This window comes from Aphelocoma coerulescens, chromosome 4 (genome assembly GCF_041296385.1).
Source record: "Aphelocoma coerulescens isolate FSJ_1873_10779 chromosome 4, UR_Acoe_1.0, whole genome shotgun sequence".
Taxonomy (NCBI): domain Eukaryota; kingdom Metazoa; phylum Chordata; class Aves; order Passeriformes; family Corvidae; genus Aphelocoma; species Aphelocoma coerulescens.
In genome coordinates, this window is record NC_091017.1 from 70768685 (window position 1) to 70787889 (window position 19205).

At 37.8% G+C, this 19205-nt stretch overlaps 1 protein-coding gene across 6 annotated transcripts in view; it reads left to right on the top strand.

Moving 5' to 3' along the window:
- The window catches only part of ZFYVE28 (zinc finger FYVE-type containing 28), a 150539-nt gene that overhangs the window by 120357 nt on the left and 10977 nt on the right, over positions 1-19205 (top strand). For 4 of the 6 annotated variants that reach the window (XM_069014601.1, XM_069014603.1, XM_069014605.1 and 1 more), the window contains 3 exons: positions 12955-13109; positions 13676-13792; positions 15363-15467. In XM_069014601.1, the coding sequence (XP_068870702.1) occupies positions 12955-13109; positions 13676-13792; positions 15363-15467 (377 nt within the window). The remainder of the gene's footprint in view (positions 1-12954; positions 13110-13675; positions 13793-15362; positions 15468-19205) is intronic. The other 2 variants (XM_069014602.1, XM_069014604.1) reach the window with 1 other exon arrangement.

Genomic DNA, 19205 nt, shown 5'->3' on the forward strand with positions numbered 1-19205 from the left:
TGGCTAGACATAGAATTCTTGAAATACATTTATGTGGCCTTTCAGCCTCCTGTGAAACATAAGCAATTCCTTTGTGCTATTAAATAATTAGTTCTGAGACATGTTGTCAGATTGCAGCATGTTTTGGGAATAACTTCAGAAAATTTAGCTCTGGTAGCAAAGCAGGTTTTAGCTGCAGTAGCAGTGTTGAACTAATAGTGTATTAAATAGCATAGATTAAATTGATTTGAAACAATGAAGTATTGTATATATGGAGTTCTGTATGTGTGTACATTTATTGTTTTCCAAATGGAGAACCAGGGAGAAAATTCCCACTCTTTGAATCCCAGAGCACCATTCAACCCATGGATCATTGTTTGCCATTTTGGTTTTTATTGAGAGGAAAAAGCTGTTAGGACTGTAAGGAGCCATTTGGGACCAGTTTAAGAGGCTGCTTCAAGTCAGCCTGTGATTTACCACCTTAGACTTTTTCCTCATCAACTAATGCTGTGTAATTTTTTTGAGCTATATTCATCCCACCTAATTTTAGGCACTAAACTCACACACCTAAATTTGGAGTTCCTGAAGGTTCCCTATTTAGTCAATAGGGAAAAGTGGCAACCTTGGTTAAGTGTGTAATTTGTTGAAATGTGTCTGGGCTGAAGATTTTCAGTCTTAAAGGAGAACTGTGGTTGCACACTTTGATTACTGGTGGTTCACACAGTAATTTGAAAAAAAACTTAAAACTTTGCTCAAGGTTCCGAGACCACAAATTGAGAGAAGAATAAAAGTACAGAGGGTTCTCAAATGGTTTTGCTAAGGAAAGTTGATGATTTCATTGGCACCTGGTCTGTGTAGAAGGTTCCTCTTTCTGGTCTCAGAGATCTGGTGGTCAAGAAGTTAAATGTTCAGCCCAGTTCAGAAGATAATTTTTTGCAAAATGTTCATTAAGCGGTATCCAAACTTGAGATGCCCATACCAGTAGTCGACTTTCTCAGCAAAGAATAAATATGTTCTATGTATTTTAGAAAGTTTCTAAGAAACTGTGTTTTTATGCAGACTTTGAAGGCTATGCAGAAGTCTTTTGTACATCAGTGTGACTGTGAATAACACTGCTGACTGGAGTGAAAATTGCCCTGCAGCAGGGAAGTGGCAATTGGCCCATTGATTATAGTAGCTTCATGAAAAAAACCATCCATTCAGTTTTTCCTTTTTAATGGTTTCTTTCCATAAATGTTATTTTTAGAACCATTTTTAATGTAACTATAACTTACTAAATTGTAGACAGGCAGCTAATAAAATACACTGCTGAAATCTTACCCATTTAAGTGTTTGAAATAGTAAAGTCAGTAGTTTTTAAAAATAAACTGCAGGAGTTTGTCAGCTTTCAACATGTGTTTGAATTACTGGACCAGATCCTGACATAGCCATTAATTTGAGTGGAAACCTAAGTGAATCCTCTTAATCTGCTAACAGATTGAGAGGCCTTGATACACTTAGAGATTGGACCTAGGTTCTTTGAAAGACTGGAACTAGAAAATACAAGAAAAATGTTGCTTTGGAAATGATGAGGAAAAATAAGTGAGATGACAGAAGAACAAGGTATTTGCAATTATTTGATTTCAAGTCTCATTGGGGTTTTTGGTGCAAGAGTGCCAGGGAGGAAGAAATACTGATGAATCTATATTCAAGTGTTTGCCTGCCTAGAGTAAACTTTACCTGATAAACTCTACTTCTTCATTTTAAGTTTATAAAGAGCCAATAAATTAATACAAATAATAACTCCTAAAACTAACCTTAATGTTGCGCTAGATGCTTTCTCCCTAGTCAGCAGGTTTTTTGGTTTTTTTTTTAGATATGTCATTGCAGCTTGAATACTGGTGGGTTTTGGTATACTTTTCTACTGCTTTAGGCATTTACAAAAATTGGTGCTGAAGCTTTAGCCCATTGTTTACAGTCTGTAAAAGTCAGTATCTGCAATGAGTTGTGACTAAAGTTTATGCCAAAACATCAAGACTCTGCCAGCAATTAGAGTGGGATATTTATCTGAATATTTCAGTTAGAATATCTGTGTATATGTGGGCAGACATTGATGATTCTTAGTGTAAAATATTTCTTTGTTATATCAAGATGAAACTTCCCCTGGTACAGCTTGTCCTCTCCATGTGGCTCCTTGTGGAGAGTCAGCCTCCACCCTCTTTACAGCCACTCTTTATGTACTATGGTGGGGGCCCCTGGAGCCTTCTCTTCTCCAGGTAATAAAATACTGAATTCCTTCAATCTCTTTCTAGGACAGGTTCTCCATCATCTTCATGGCCCTCCTTTGGATGCTTTCCAGTCTGTCTGTTCCTTTTCTTGAACTGTGGAGACCACAACTGGACACAGGAGTACTCCAGGTGTGGCCTGACAAGCTCTTGGTAGTTTGGGATGGTCACATCTCTCATCTCTGCTAGTGGTGCCCCTGTGGCTGCACCCCAGCATCTGATTTGCCTTCATTGCTGCAGCAGCTTCACTGCTGACTCCTGTTCAGCTTGTTGTCCACCAGGACCCCCAGGTTCCCCTCAGCAAAGGGTCCCAGCCTGTGCCAGGCTCTTTGGTGCTGTCACTGCTGCAGGACCTTGCACTTGTCTCTGTTAAACTCTGTGCTCTTCTTGCCAGCTCTCTCTTCCAGCCTGTCCTGGTCCTGTGAGATTGCTCGTCCTTCTGACACATCCACCTCACCACCCAGTGTGGTGTCATCAGCAAACCTGGGGATGGTGCTCACAGTCTTGTCATCCAGATTGTTTTGGTGATGCTGAACATGTGAGGCCCAGTGTCCATCCCTGGGGATTCCCACTTATGGCAGGCTGCCAGCCTGAGTATAGACCATTGATCAGCACTCTTGAGTGTGAGCTCTGAGCCAGTTTCTTGCCTATCTCACAGACCAAGCAAGATTGATGTGGGTGGACAATTTCTTACAGAAGCCAGTTTTATACAGTGCTTTCTCATCAGTAGAATGCAGTGCCTCGAAAAGGATTGAAGAAGGGAAAAGAACTTGATTATTCTCCAGGACCATGAATTATAGTAGAAGAATTCAGTTCTTTCATTTCATAGTTCAGAGTTTAAGCTGTCAAAGCTACAGCACAAATTACATGCCTGCAGGTTTTAACAGAGATCACAGCTACTCTGGGGATCTTGTAGATCATAATGTGGAGGACAGCAAACACATAAACAATGCATTTTAACTGAAGTGTCAGTGTACCTGATCAGCTCTGTCTCCAGTTCTTCTGTCTTGCACTTCTACCTTTGTTACCCTGATCAAGTTACATTGAAGCTATGCAAAATGACAGATTCATTCTGCATTAATGTTTGCTACTGTCATTTTTGGTTTGATCAGGGCATTACTGTAGATTTTCTTTGTCCTTTTTTTTCTGTAGAGCTCTTCTTTATGGAGAGACTGCTCATAACCAGAAAAAGGCTGTTAGTAATGGCTTTACAGGTACTGTACTGGAGTCCTGGAAATAGAGCTCGGTGAACAGAGCTGTGGGAAGAGAAAGGGGTTTATACCTTGAGCAAATCTGAATGACTTCCAGTATAGATGCTATTCCTGCCTAATGATTTTGAACTGCAAATTGTGTGTCTCTTAGGCACTGAGAGTCTGTGCAGTTTTGCACAGCTCTGTCACTCAAGCAGTGTGAGGGCAGTATTAATACAGTCATAAATAGGTTGCTGCTGTATACAGTCCTTTTGTTTTGCTGCTAAATCCCTTGCCCCGACAACCAGCTGAGCAGTACCAGCAAAACAAAAAAGTCAGCACTGATGAGGTCTGTCAGCTTTTGCTTCTGATTTTAGTCAGCAAGACATATGTGACTGAAGCAGATGTCTCTGGGTTTTCACCACCAGGATTCTTCTTGATGTGTTTCATGCCTATCTTGTTCTTCACCCTGCAAGACAAAAAAAAATTAAATCTCAAAATGGTGCAGCATTTTCTAAGCTATAGTGTTCATTTCTAGGATATTCTACAAGGTATTTTATATTTTATGCATATCTTTGTCTTTAGTAACAAGTAACTGGATGCAGATTTTATTTTTTCCAAGGAATAACCCAGGCAGCTAGTGTTAACAAGTGCTTGTTAAAGTGGGAACATGAAAATTCAGTTGTTGGAAGTTTTTTGGTCTTTCCCTATTAAAATTATAAACCTCATATTTTAGAGGTGTTAAAATGTTTTATGTGGTTGAAATAAATATAGAATATATTGCTCTCTGTGTAAATCAAATAAAATAGGGCAGTATTTTAGGCTGACTGGCATCCGTGGTAGAGGCAGTAAGACTGTTCTGGCAAAATTGGTAGACACCTCACAATTTGCCATTTGGGGGCTGTATTCCAAGTGGCATATCAAACATACCGTATGGCTGGGGACTGACACAAAGTGATCATAATGGGTTTGTGTTCTTGTTTCTCCACAGCTCAGTTGCAATTTTAATTTTTAGTAATTTGGCCACAATTATAATCATTTCCATTTTAGTGATGTGTGAAAAATCTGGTTTTGAATGTCACTTGGTGTTGCCTGTGATAGTAATAGAACAAAATTACTAGGTTTCAGAAATTAGGTTTTATTTTACAGATTAGGGTTTTTTTGTCCCCAGTAAAACCCTTAGAATAGCATGTTTGGGAGTTTTCAGATTATGTGTAATTAAAATCACTATAGTAACTGCAGTTTGTACAGAGTTTTTGTCCGTGCCTAAAGATACACTGTAAAACCACGATTAGATTGGAGGAAAAAAGAGAGGATTTCCTCATACTTACAGCGGCATTGAAGGTGAAAAATAAAGAGAAAGTGATCTTCTCTAATTAAAATTTTAAGATTCCACCTAATACTTTAATTAGCTTTTCTCAGCTTTGACTCCCACGTGTGGATACTGAATTTCTGTGGGATTCTCCTAGACCCTAGGATACATTAATGCTTCTGCAGCTCGTTCTGTATTATTTTTTGAGGGAACAGATGGAAGCAATATGTAAATGTTGTGCTAATAAATTTCCCTATCTCTGAGTTCCTCGTACTGGTAAGTGTTTTTGAGGCTGCTTCTCCATCTCCATTTCTGCCACACACAGGAGTTGCAAGTCAAGAGTGGATCTGCGGGAACTGGATGCTAAATTAATTCACTTGTTGCAATGCCATGCCGAGCTGTGGCTTGCCTATGGCAGAGGACATTGCTGACGAGCTGTATGAATTTGCTCTTTGCCCTGAAATATTTGTATCAGGTATCCAAGTTCTGCCTGTCCTTTGTCAAGTCCTGGATAAAGTGCAAAAGTTGGGACTGATGTATCTCTGTCCCTGTCTTGGATACCAGAGCTGGTTTCATGTACCATTTCATCATAAGTGCTATACTGGCTATGGTTTTCACTTTCAATTTTTCCGGTCCAGTATATATTTTTGAAGTTTATATATTTCTGTTCTCTAATCTCATTTTATTTATCCTTTTGCAGTGTGAGTGAATGTTTGAGAGCTTTAAATGCAAGTTTGATTACAAGGAAGTGGTGGAAAAAATTGGCATGGTGGAATTGAAAAAAGTCATAGTACAACCCAAGCAATGTTCTAACTTCTTGGTTTTTCCATTCTATTTTCTCTTGAATTTTACAATAACTTTATCTTGCAGATTTTATCCCTTTTCGGTTTAAACTTTAGGAAAAGCAATAAATGCAGTACCTTGCAAGTATCTGACATTAAATTTGATGGTTAGAAAGCAGCACTGTTGATTACTAATGCTCTTTAGTTATTTGTTCATATGCACATTTACAGAAGTTTTATCTATAATGACCAAAAAAGCTATTTGTGAGAGAGCACTGTTAAAGTTGATAAATTCTGCATGGGCAATGCTGTTTATTTTAATTTCCATTTGAAATACTGTATCTTTGCATTCATCTGAAAACCCAGGCCAGAGTGTTAATGAGTTTGAGTAAGCTGTAAGTTCTCTTAGGCTGAGTTTCTTAGAGTGGATCTGTTTAGCAAGATGCTACTTAAACAGCTGTGTTTTTTGCAAAGTCCAAGTGAAAATGCTCTGCAGTTAGAGGTCTGAACAGCTGAGGAAACAATCAAGATGTTCTTCCAGCAGAGTGGGCAGCTCAGAAGCTGCCAGAGTCTGGAGCAGAAGTTGCTGTTGATTTCAAAATCAGTAGAGTTCAATGCTCAGGATTTTTTCCTGACTGAAGATACCACCTGGGATGTATGGATAATCCTGTTAGCCATATTTCTTATTTTAATTAGCCAACCTCAGATTGCCCACCCCTAAAGGGACAAGAGAAGCTAAGAACAGGCTTCTGTAAATCTTTCAGGGTAGGAAAAGTAATTCCCCCCCGCACTGAGGAATTCAAAAGGTTGACAGCAGATGGGGCTTCTAGCACATGTCCTGTGAATGGAGCTGGGCATTGCTCATACGTGTGATAATACTGTTACCTAGTCAAGTCCAGTTCTTCTGGTGATTTCTAGCTAGAGGGATTTGCATGCAGTTACATTATTTGTTCTGAAGCCTTTGTGTGCTTTAAGGGTGGGTGGGTGGGTTGGAGGGTTTTTTTCACTGTCTTTAGCTGTTTCTCTTAAAACAGAGGGGAAATAGCTAAGGGTTTACATTTTAAAACCCTCTTGACTTAATAAAATATTAGGGTTTAAAAGTCAAGAAATAAAGTTCTGAATTAAAGCATTTTTTAGTCTGTTTTAAATGTAGGTTCTGGGGTCATTCCTTAAAACATAGTCCTTAGCTAAAAAACTACATGCTATTACCTAAATATTAGGACATGTTCTGGCTTGGGTTTAAATGACTCTAAAATTGAGTGTGTAGCCACCCACTTCACTTAAAATAATTTTAAGATGCCATGTCTTCACAGTTTTTCTTCCAACCATATCAAAACTAGTGCATGGTAGAAACCAACAGGTTTTAGCATATTGTGTGAGAGTATCCAAAAAGAAACACTAGAGGTACTGCAAAAAGCAGATGCAAAGTAAGTTGGAGTTTTTTCTTACTGATATGGGAGTTACATTTCTCTTACCTAAACCCCTTTAATTTTCCTCTTGTTATTCCTCATGTATGCAACCTTTGTCTTTGTTTTTCCTGAATTATCATGTTTGATCCGTTACATGGCCTTTGGAGTTGTTGTTTGTTCTTTTTAGCAAATTGGAACCCAGAGTTGACTACAGCCCTCTGAAGTAGAGGAGTAAGAGTAGTAGCTTTGCTGACAGATTAGTGGTGAGATTTCCTGTTATAGCCTACAAAAATATCAGTGGGAGCAATTACCAGCTTGCTGAAGTTGTTTTAGAAGTTGTATGTGATCCATAACATAGACTTGCCTGCAAACATTTTGGTTTGTTTGTTTGGTTTTTTTTTAATTTACCATAAGTATGAAAAAATTCAAATGAGAGAGAATCTTAAATATTGACGATTGGCTAAAAAGTGTATGTTATTGATACTGTACACAGAGCCTAAAGTGGCCATTATGCTAAACTCTGTATGAGCAAAAAAATGGAAGTTGGGGAGCTCATGGTAATGTGTTTTGAGAAATATTGTAAGAACTAGAATATTCTAAATGTACCTGTGTATATGGGAAATTCACATACATGAGACACCTACGTGTGTATATATCTTCAGTTTTTCAATACATGTGGCATTAAATAATGGACATGAGAGATTTGTTAAGGCCAACTAGTGCAAATGAATTTATATCATTTAAGTCCAAGGAACTGCACTGCTTCATAGTTTGTGGACAGTCTTTCATAAATTTTTAAATGAACTCTAATTTATATTTAAGAATTGGGCTACTGATCCTTTGTAAAAACTTTCAACATGGTTTATAACTGTAATGTCCTTTTATGTAGAACATGAGGAATGTGTGAAATCACAGAAAACTTTTTGCAAAGTTTTCACGTTTCTTTCTTGTCAAGGGTCTCACCTGCTACTGTACAGCACTTATCAAACTTTCCTAGAGAGCACCTTGGTCTTAAAATGCGTCTTTGCATCAGAATGGTACCATGTAATGCATGGATTTTGAATTCACTGTGAAGTGGATTCACCAGCTTTAAATTCACACTACAGCAGGAGGGTGGTACCTGTTTTCTTGCAGAGAATTACATTGTACTTCTGCCTGTGCTTGTGTAGTTGGCTGGAGATTTCAGAGGAAGTGAATAGGAATCCCTGATGTCGCAGGTATTTCGATAACATAAATGGTAAGGTTAATCACTGAATTACATATTAACACTGTTCTAGTAAACACTTGTAATATTGTTACAGAGTTTTTCTCTTAAACTTAGTTGGGATGGGTTTGTGTGGCTGAAACTTGAGCCCTATTTGTTTACAGGCACCAATGACAACTTTCTGAAACCTATTCCTGAAAATCAGTTGTTATTGAAGACCTTGCCTGAAATCAGAGACTTAAAGGGTGGTCTTGATTTCCTTTTAGATTTGGTGACATAATTGTATCAATATATTTCTGTTGAAGCTGGATGATGTTTAAGTTCTTTTTCCAACCCTAACCATTCCCTGATTCTGTGATATACAGTAGAATGGGTCTGTTGGGCTTTCTCCTTTGCAAGAAGTGACCCCCTCTTGCTTTTCATTCAAGATTTTGAAAGACAAAGAAACAAAACTAAAGCATTTCTTTTAAAAATGTTTTTCTGATTAATTTGAAAACATGAAAATTCAGTTGATTTTTTTGTAATCATTGTGTTTGATACATACAGCTTTTAAATTTTTTGTCTGTCACTGCTGTATATTTAATGCATCTTTTAAGATACTCTGAGGGTTTGTTTGTGAATAATGAGAAATTCTTCCAGAGAATCTCATACATTCTGCATTCGTTCTGAGCAGATTTCAGGTTTAAAGAACCAAACAGACGAATTTGAAAGATGACATCTGTGAGCAGACAGATTTCTAGAGCTGTTGAGTGTGTTTTGAGCACAAATGTCAAATATTTAAATTTGGACCATCTTTGAATCAGTTGACTTTGGTTGTTTGGTTTTAGACTTTGCTGCTTTCACTGGTTTTGGATGAGTGTCAATGACCAACAGACACAGCAAAAAGCCTACAGTATCACAGATGGTTACCTAAAATGTCTGTCCACTTCTGAAAATGTCGGTCATAACCTTCTTGTTCCACTGTCCTGTTTTCCATTATGTATGCATACTACTACTTGAACTGGTGCAGAAGTGTCCTTTGGAACACAAAAGCTGTAAAGCAGATTGTTTTCACAGGTGAAAGATGATATTACATACAATTACATTATTGGCTTTTGTTTGCATGTACATATTTGGCTAAATTTCACAGTAAAGCCTTGAGACCAGGCAACCATTCTAGAGATACATCTTGAAAGTGTTGAAAGAGTCTTACTATTCTTCTAATGTAATAAATGAAGTGTAATTTTAAAATGGGGAGCTGCAGCCAAGTTAAGCAAAAAGCCGATTAATTTATCTGCCACAGGGTATCTGTTCCTTTATAAGGTATAAGCAGGTTTACTGTTCGGAATCAACCTTTGACATAACATCTTCTTTCTTAATATTCACCTTCAGATGTGTTAACTTTGCAATGTTTTTACAGTCTGAAAAATAAATACATGATAAGCATTGTGTATGTGATAAACATTTCACAAGGGGAGTTCCATGTGTATTTTGGTCTTATCTCTTTGTAACTTAATTAGTTGGGTAATTCAGGGTTCCCTTCAACTAAGACATTGAGAAAATGAGGACTTGTCTCCAGCAGTAGGATGGCTGTTTGTATTCTGCAGTGAGACATGATTCTGCAGATACTGGCTGTGAAACATTCCAGATCCAAGCATAGTCTGACATTAATGAAATACTTCCTAAACATCTGGTATTGGCTGAGAATGTTGATCCAAATTATCCGTATTAGATAAGCCAAGTAGGAAAGGTGTTCCTTATAGAAAAAAAACCAAAACAAAGCAGGCTGAACCCTGTAGATCACATTTCAGGTGTGTTTTCTATAATATCAATTTAAAAAATAATGAGAATCTATTTGCATGGATGCAATGACTGCTGTTTGGGACACCCTGTTATAAAAAAAAAGCTGGCTCTTTTGCTGTTTATCTGAAACAATTGCAGTGTTTCTATTCTTACAGTATTTCTGACTATCTATACAATTTTGGGGTTTTGGCTATGTTCTTCAACAGGAAGGTATACTTTAAAGAACAGATGGTTGTTAGTTGTTCTTTGAGAGTAATTTTTGTCTAAGTCAGACTCGGTTGTGTTGGTAAAGGCAGAGTAATTGTTTCTAACTCTGTTGCAATTCTTAGGTCCAGTTTTAAATTTTTCTGGAGCATTCATTTTTTTTCTTTGTAGTAGCACAAGCAAATCCAAGTACAAAATATCCTCTTTTCTCAACCTCCTGTATGTGGGTACTGTACTTCATGTGTGAGTATGCATATGGAAGTATGTTATAAATGGGAATGTGCAGATGTGCTGACCTTCCATCCCACAGTGCTGGAGCAGTTCATATGTGCTCTGTGCTGGGGATCTTGAGGACAAAACAGTCCCAGCCAGTCCTGTGGTGACATGACCAGTCTTAATGACACACTACAAATCTAACAGAGTAGTCTGCAACAGAAGTAGGTCAAACCACGTTCCCTGAATGAAGTAGGTAAAACTGTGTTCCTCTAGTTGGAGGAGGCTCAGAAAGGCAAACATTATTAGTAAAATTGGTCAGAATTGTGGAATGAGCCTTTCTTCCTTTCTGCAAAATGGCAAAGGACCAAGTAGTTTGTATTCTTGAAAAGCACTTTTCACAGCTCTCTGCCCACTTAGCACCTTACTTCAAAATATTTCTTCAGCTGTGATTTGGAGGGAAAATTCATCTTTGATTCAGCAGCCCTGCTTTCCCCTGCACTAAGGTTTCTGTGTATTGGGAGTTTCGAAGAGACCTTTGTATTGGGGTTATATAATTACACAGACTGCATTTGGCTCTGTCAGGAGGTCCATGCTCACCTTGGAGAGCAATTTATGGTGCATATGTCAATATCACTAAGAAAATACTTATATAAAATAAAAAAAAAGTAGAGGCTATTTGGCCATGTTGCAGGGCACAGTCCTTTATCTAAATGTGAGAGGGTTTGTGTGAACAGGCAGTCGTCTGACTGCACACCCTTGTGAGTCAGGAATCGCTTCCTGGCTCTTGCTGCCTTCAGTTTATTCCTTCGTAAGCCACATTTGTACATGACCTTTTCATTGTCTTGAACAGGCCTTTCCGTGCTGATAGGCTTGCTGTTGTAATATCTACTGTATCCCCTACGGAAAAGCAAAGGAAAATTGAAAGAGAATTCTCACTTCATTCTCAGTGTCTCTGATAAGCCCAGTCAGTCATGGTGCTGCTGGAAGTGTAAACATAGAAATAACATCTCTTTACAAGAATTTTCTTTTGTTAGTAGCAGTAGATAACATGAACAAAATGAGTCTCCTGCAAGACTACTCTTCACTCTGTTTGAAAGAATGGGGGGCCAATTAAGATACTCATGCTACACATCTTCCATCGATATTTCTATGAATAACTAACGTCCAGTACTTATTTATTTTCAGTCTGTTTTTCCTAGGGCTTTTAAGATTGCATGGCCTAATTATTTCTCTTTTATATTTCAAAGGATTACCTGTGGAACCTGCAGGTAGAATTTGAAAAGTATATCCTATGAAATTTTGTTATAAATAATTATGTTACCTATGTGTCTTACCCCAAAATAACTATTCATGCGTATTGCCATAAGGATGGGATCTGCAAGATGGTGAATGTTTCTGCACCTGAACAAAGCAGATTGAACTCAAAATGTGTTAGAAATTACTTCTTTTGTTATACATGCTACTTACATCGTTACTAACTCCTTTTTTAACATGGTAGTTGTCTGCAAAGTGAAGAGCGCTGGAGTTTTGGACAGCAAAAGTATGATTATAAGTGAAATAGTCTAGATTTTTGTAATAATTGCAATATTCCTTTCTTTCCAGTATGTGGAGAAAAATGGTTTAGTGTTCCCTCTGACTTGAATGTAGTAGAGTAAGAAGGCTCCTGTCTCCTTTGGTCAGCACAGTGAATCCTTAGGACTTCAGTGTAATTACATCCTGTGCTCTCCTCGCATTTAAGGGTTTTTAGGAGTAAAGTGCTACTTTTCCCTTAAGTACTTGCTGTTTTAAAGAAGACATCTTGATTTACAAATACTTAAGGTAATTCCTGATATTTGAAAATTCCCCCCAGACCTCCCCTGCTGTCTCAGGTTGTTTCAATGTTCTTCTCTGTAAGAGGGAAGTGGTAGGAGTGGTGGTGGTGGTGAAGGTGCAGGAATGTCTGGCACCTGGTTTTTAAAAGAAAATTTAAATTTTGAGTAGACATTTGGTGACACATTTAAATCTCTTTAGAGTTGATGAGCCATTCTTTACAATAGTTTGACATTTCAGCAATTTCTGCTGTTAAATTTATAAGGGAATTAACCTACCTCTACTGTGTAAATCATATTTTATTGCTGCTCTTTCCATTTTTTGGTGAAGTTATATTTAGATTCTACTCTTGCTATTTTAAGGTAACATAATTCAGAATTTCTTTTTTTTACAAATAATTTCCACGTTCATAAATTTCTAAGTTGACTCAGAACTCACCTTCACATTTTTAGTTTGATATTCCCCTTCAGGATTTTTGGTGGAGTTACGGTCTCAGGACTGAGCTTTTAGAAGAATTTAGTGTGAAAAATGGTGCAGCACTTTGTAATAGCTAAGGAAAAATGCAATAAAATACAGACAAGTGATTTTCTGCTTAAAGTTTTTTTGCAGCTGTCACAGAGTGAAAATCAAATGTGATGGTGATTGGTTACATGCTGATTAACTTCAACAAGAATTTACAGCAATTAGTTCTGGTACTATAGGGTCTTGACTGAGTTATAAATCCCTTAGGATTTGCTGAACATCCTGAACAACTGAGTGAAGATTTACATTACTTTCCTTTACATTATTTTTTTCTCTGACAGCAGTTTAATGACAAGTTCTTGTTCATCTGATGACATCGATCAGGAAGAAATCCAGCTCGCTTTGCAGGCTGCCAAAATTGCCACACGAGAGAAGATCAGATCTAGATTTCATGGCAGTAATGATCTTATTCACCGCCTTTTTGTCTGTATCTCAGGTATGAGAAATACTAAATGCATAAGCTGATTTTTGGTGGGAGCTTTTTGAGTTTTTGCCCATCAAGTTATGGTGGAAAGGACTAGAGAGGAAGTTTCAGGAAGACTCTGTTTTTGGGGCCTAAGTTGCATCTGGTTTAGAAGGATCTGTTACCTGTTTGGAGCTTACAGAAGGAGAGATGCCAGACATGCTGATGCCTTTAGACCTGTAGTGTTGAAGAATTTGGACTTACATCAGGTTTTTTTTCCTGGTGATGCCTTATTGTGTTCAAGGAATGAAATTTTACTTAGCAGTTCTATTTTCATGCAAAATGAATCTCTCAGTGTTTCCTGCCAAAGGATAAGAAAGATATGTATTGACTTGCAGGTAGCATAAAAAACAGAATGTAACTTGGCCATTATGGAGAATTAGTTTATTCAGATGTTCAATTTTTATTCCTAACGTGAGCAAGTGATCCCCTAAAAATAAGTGAGGCCATTACTGGTAGTAACAGGCAGAGTTAAGTACTTTTTTTAAGGATGGTGTAATAGTCTAGAAATGATTTACCCATTTTCTCAAACTCTTAAGGTGTTGCTGACCAGCTGCAGACAAATTATGCTAGTGATCTGAGAAGTATCTTAAAGACCTTGTTTGAAGTTATGGCAACCAAACCTGAAACAGAAGACAAGGAAAAGCAGAAGAAAGGTAAAAGATCTAAACATTTGTTTTCTATAGCAAATTTCTGCTGGCAGCCCTATGGGGCTCCATAAACTATTTGACAAGAATTTCCTTAACATATTGTTACCTTTCTGACAGGACTCACTGTACAGTGATTTCACCTAAGTTTAAATGAAGTTATAGAAACAGACTGTAAACAGGTTGAAGTTACTGTATAGGAATGCAGGAGTTAGTCTTAAGGTGAATACTAAAGAGTTAAAGTCTTCAGAGTCCATCTGCTGCTCACATATTTCTGTGTGTTACAGCAGCACTGTGTGTGTAGCCCATATAGTTTATAGCCCATAACCTATGTGGGGTTTGGACTTTGTTGATTTATTCCCCACCCCCCGATTTGTTTCACACTTGGGTACGTTTTAAGTTACCAAAGAGCAGACTATAAGATGGGAATGTTCACTGAGATGCTGAAATCTGTCCTGTCTTGAAGAAATTGAAGAATGTGGCTAAAAAATAGAAAAATAACCGCATTTGAATTCTTGGTAATTAAAGTAACAGAACCAGAACTAGATCATGAGCCAACGAAATTTTTTTTTTCCTCTATGACCATTTTTATTATTTCTTTTCTAAGCAGCAAGTCTGGTAACTTTTCTAAGAATAACCATGTCATCCCTGGAAGGCTGCAATTACCTTTGTCCTTTGTTATGATTAGAACTACCAGCATATGAAAGTGATCAGAGCTCTATTTTTTTTCCTACTTCCTTTCCTACAGATTGAAAACGTTTTCTTTCTCCAGTTTCATTTAAAAGCATTGAGGTTTTTATGTGAAACAGTTAAAAGTTGGACCAAGTTAGCAGAAAAAATCTACACTCCAGTCCCAACTCTGCAGTGGGATAATGCACAACATGCATTACAGTCCTCTATTACTTTTGGTTGGAACTTCCACAACAGTTTTATGGTGGCAGCCTGTCATGATGTGACAATAGACTGGGGTTTTTTATTGTTAAATAAATAAATAAATAAATGGGGTTAGACAGAATTGCTAGAGAGAACACAAGATCTCCTGGGCCTTCAAATAAGAGTAATAAAGAAACTGGAGCTGTAAAGAATTATCACTGGGAAATATATATTAGTCAATAGTACTTGGATGGATATAATTTCTAATGGATGAACTCTTGCATTAAAAAAGATGGTATTGACAAAAGTAAGCATAAACAAAATGAGCAGGGAAAAAAGGGAGTTTTGGGATGAAGTTTCTCTTTGATATATGTGATTTGATGAGTGTGATTCACCTTGGGAATCTCTCATCGTTCTCAAAATCTACTTACTTTAAAGGATCCAAGTTAAGAACTGGGAAATAAAATGTAGGATGCAGCTAAACTAGCAGAAGTAAGAGGACTGCATGTACTGTAATAACAGCATCTTTCATTTCTGTTGTCATCCCAAAGAAGAATAGGAGACTTGTAAATCACTGTTTGTGTCAGGGTAAAGAAAAAGCAAGAAGCCTAAGAAGGTGCTACTGTAGTCTAATCCCAGAGGTTCTAACATGAATCTTTCAAGTGAAAATTGGAAAAATACAAGTACTTTTTGAATTGTTTTACAGTTAATCATGGTTTAAGGAATGCAGCATTGGAAGACTGTGCTTTATGTCAAGAAAGTATATCATCCTCAGAACTTGCAGCAAAAGCCAGAGATGGGGACTTTGAAGGTATTTTCTTTTTTCTAAGAATTAAAATGAGACAACACTGATGTGTAAAAAGTGATCATTAAAATGAAAAGTCTTTTAGTGTTTGGCTCTGGAAGGTGAGTATAAAATGTTGTCAGGCTATGTTTTAGAGACAAAGTCAGAAGGTAAACTGAGCATGTTTCTTTACAGCCTCATGAAACTTACCTACACATTGTCATATTCAGTATGAATTCCTCTGTATCAGTGTAGAAAGGGTCTATATATTAAAGGCTTTAATACAGTGTATGAGGTTACATCTGATGAGTTTCTGAGGGCTATATGATATGCAAAGCCCTAACTAAGGTCTTCTCAAACAAATCTTGAGAGGGTTTTTGTATCATTTGCTGTATGTGGATGTGCTGCTTTATCCCAAGGTAGAAGTACCTTTCATATTTTCTTTACTTTTGTCTTTGATCAAGATATTTTGGTTAATATTTCCACATTCTTCACCACATTATTTCGAAGAAAAGGACAGTTTTAGGTAAATCTGCTGAGGTTGCTCAAATCTCTCTGAGTACATGGTAAGAATGAAAAAAGCATGTAAGTCTCCAGGTTCTGCTTGGGGTTTCAGTATTCTGAAAGCTCATGAGTTGTTTGTCTTTTATTAATCTGAGCTTCTTTGGAGTTAGTTATAGGCTAAAGTCCTATTATGGCAAATACAGTATAAAAAATGGATTAAAAAAATCTCAGAGCACTTGCAGTCAAAGAATAAGAGAAGAGATATATGAGATGGAGCAAACAAGAAAGCAATCAGCTTTGATCTTCCAAGGCTAAGTGGTGGTTTCAGCACACCAGGAGCCCAATTATCAGAGCAGTAATATGTCTGTGGTCAAGTGAGAAGTACAAGACAACCATCAACTATGAAACTGTATCTGAGCTTCCCAGAAACTCTAGTGTGCAGTAATTTCCCTGGGCTTTAAAACTTTGATGTATTGTTATGTGTTTGTCCATGTACACTACTGTCCTGCCAGTGAGAGGTTTGGAATGCAGGATGATATGGGTGATAAGCAGTGAGTGCCTCTGCTTGTATGTGGAGGGTGGTGACCAACAGAAAAGAACTACTGGTTCATGTCATTTGTAATAAAAATCAGAAATCACAGGGGGAAAAAAAAGAACTCTGAAAGATTAGAATTTAGAGTAATACTACATATTTATGACTTATTTTGTGCTTATATAAAACCCATGGTTTGCTTGCATACCCTTCTTCTGAAGCTGCAGGCTAAAGGATCTAATCTGTTTAGAACAGCAGGGCTAATTCATGTATAATGCACTGTAGAAATATTATCTCTTCTGGAGGAAGATGGTTTGGAGGCAGATAAAGGACTATTCAGTAGTCATTTTAATTGATTTTTCTATTGTGCTGTAATTCAGAATGTCACAGAAAGTGCAGGAAGGAACAAATCTTTAAGCACAATCCTTACTGTGTATAGGCTATATTGCAAAAGAGTGTGAGATTATTCCTTCTCTACCATTTCAATTCATTGTCTTTTGTTTTGGATCGATGCTGATGCTGTCGGTGAATTTGACTTAGAGAACTTGAAAGCCAGTTATTCTGAACTGCAGGATGCTAAATGACCCTCTCACAGTGGATGTACATTTTGTCACAGTGAAGTCACTTCTCTTCCTGGCATGTTGCTCAGCTTTTAAGGTTCTTCAGCCTTTCATGGCAGCTGCTATTGGCACGGGGAATGTTTTATGTTTAGAGAAGTGAGTTGGGATGTTATTTACTGAAATAAGAGGACAACAGTCTGGATACTTAGGTGATGTTACAGCCAGTGCAGTTAAGGGGAATCTTTGAAAATGCAAAAGTCCCTGCAGCACCCAGGCAGCATGAATCAGTTATGTCCCTGCCCTAAGTGAATGGCAAAACCAGATCTGTAGTATTTACAGCATATGCAGATAACTTCAGCAAAAACAACCCCGTGCCTGCACCTTTATTCCAGAATAGCAGATGTTCTATGTGTGCCTGTGTGGTAGAAAGCAGATCTTTGTGGGAAAACCGAGTCCCTTTTGAATAAGTAGACATGGATGCCAGAATGAGCTTGGCTACCTTGGCCCAATGTTGTCCCATGCTAACATATCCTCTAAACAGAGCCAATTAGCCAGTGCTCCTGCAGGTATTCTGCTTTTGGTACCCACACAGGCTCCCTGGGAAGGCTTGGCCATGTGGCACCAGTCTCCTTGCAGGCTTTCTCTGGGAGCCTCCCTTGGCTTCTGTGTAAGTGGTTATGCTGCAAATATCTACTTGTACAAACCAGTACAGCTCTTCTGACTGTAAACTGAAGAGTGTACTGTGCTGTGACTTGGCTCTGTTCCTGATGGGCAGGAGTTTTATGTATCCCAAAGAGACAGAGGATGCTGGGGAGTATGGAGATGAGCTCCACCTTCCAAAACACAAGAAGTCACATGAAGTCTACAAAAAGGGACATCTGAAGTGGGTCAATCTGTTGAATTTATGGGAACTTTAGAAACACCCCTCATCTCTGATACACGCCGAACCCCCTTGTCCCTCCAGGTCACAAGTTGTCATTGCTGGCAACACTGTACAGACTTTTTTCTGAGGTATGCAGGGATAGCTAATGGGATACATGGTTTTGCCATCCCTGAGGCATGCAGTATGAGGCACAGACTTCCACCAAGATTTTAACCTCAGCAGCCATGTGCCTTCTCCCCCTTACACCACCTCCCCATGTACCTTGTTGTTGCTGGTCACTGTGGAAGGAACAGCCCCTGACTTTGGGTGATGTTTCGGTGCAGGTGGAGGATGTCTCGTGGTTAAGGCAACTTTTGCTGCTTGAACGTTGTGCCCTATTTCTTGCAGTAAGCCTGGTGGGTTTGTCCTTCAGGCCAAATATGGGCCATGGGCCATCAACAGGAGTATAGGAATACACCACAGCTATCACTGTAAGTGGATTCAACGCAACGTCTGAGAGCCTTGCATCAAAGTTAATTAATTCCTTTTTGTACATCAATTCTATACCTCAAGTCATTCAGTTATTTCAGCTGAATATGAAAGCAATTTAAAGCAAAGGAGCACATCAGTAGCTCCTCCTTCTGCCATTGTGGCAGAACATGTATCAAATTGAGAAGGTCCAGCCAACTATCTGCCAGGAAAGCTCTTCCCTATTATCAAATAAATCCCTCTAAACAAATGTAGCAAATGTTTAAGATTGTATTCAATTAATGGTACTAAAAAAACCCCAAAAATGGAAAGCAAGCCCAGCAACCTGAACAAATAAATGGCTTTGAGATTCTACTGAAGGTTTCAACCTCTATTCAGATTATGAAGATGTATCACTTGTTTTTGTCAGATTTCTCATTCTTATTGTATATAAAACCCACCAGCTGGTCTGGGCCATAAAACAAATATGAATGTTTATTATGAGCCAACTGACATTGGCAAGGGTATAAGAGTTAAATCCTGTGACCTTCTGAAGGTTGAAATACAATAAACTACAGATTAATTGGCATTGCAAAACAAAAACATGGGCCTATGCTCTGTATGTTAATCTTTGCTGTCCTAATGCTCTAAGATTTTTTTCACGAAGCATATACATTTATACTTCATGGAGTATTAAAAAATTATATCTATTTATAGGGAGAGAATGTAAAACAAATTTTATTTTCCTATAGTAGAATATTAATTTATGCAATATTCCATAAGTAATTTTTAAATACAGTAAAATTTCTTGTCCTGGTTGTATAATGGAGGTTATGGCC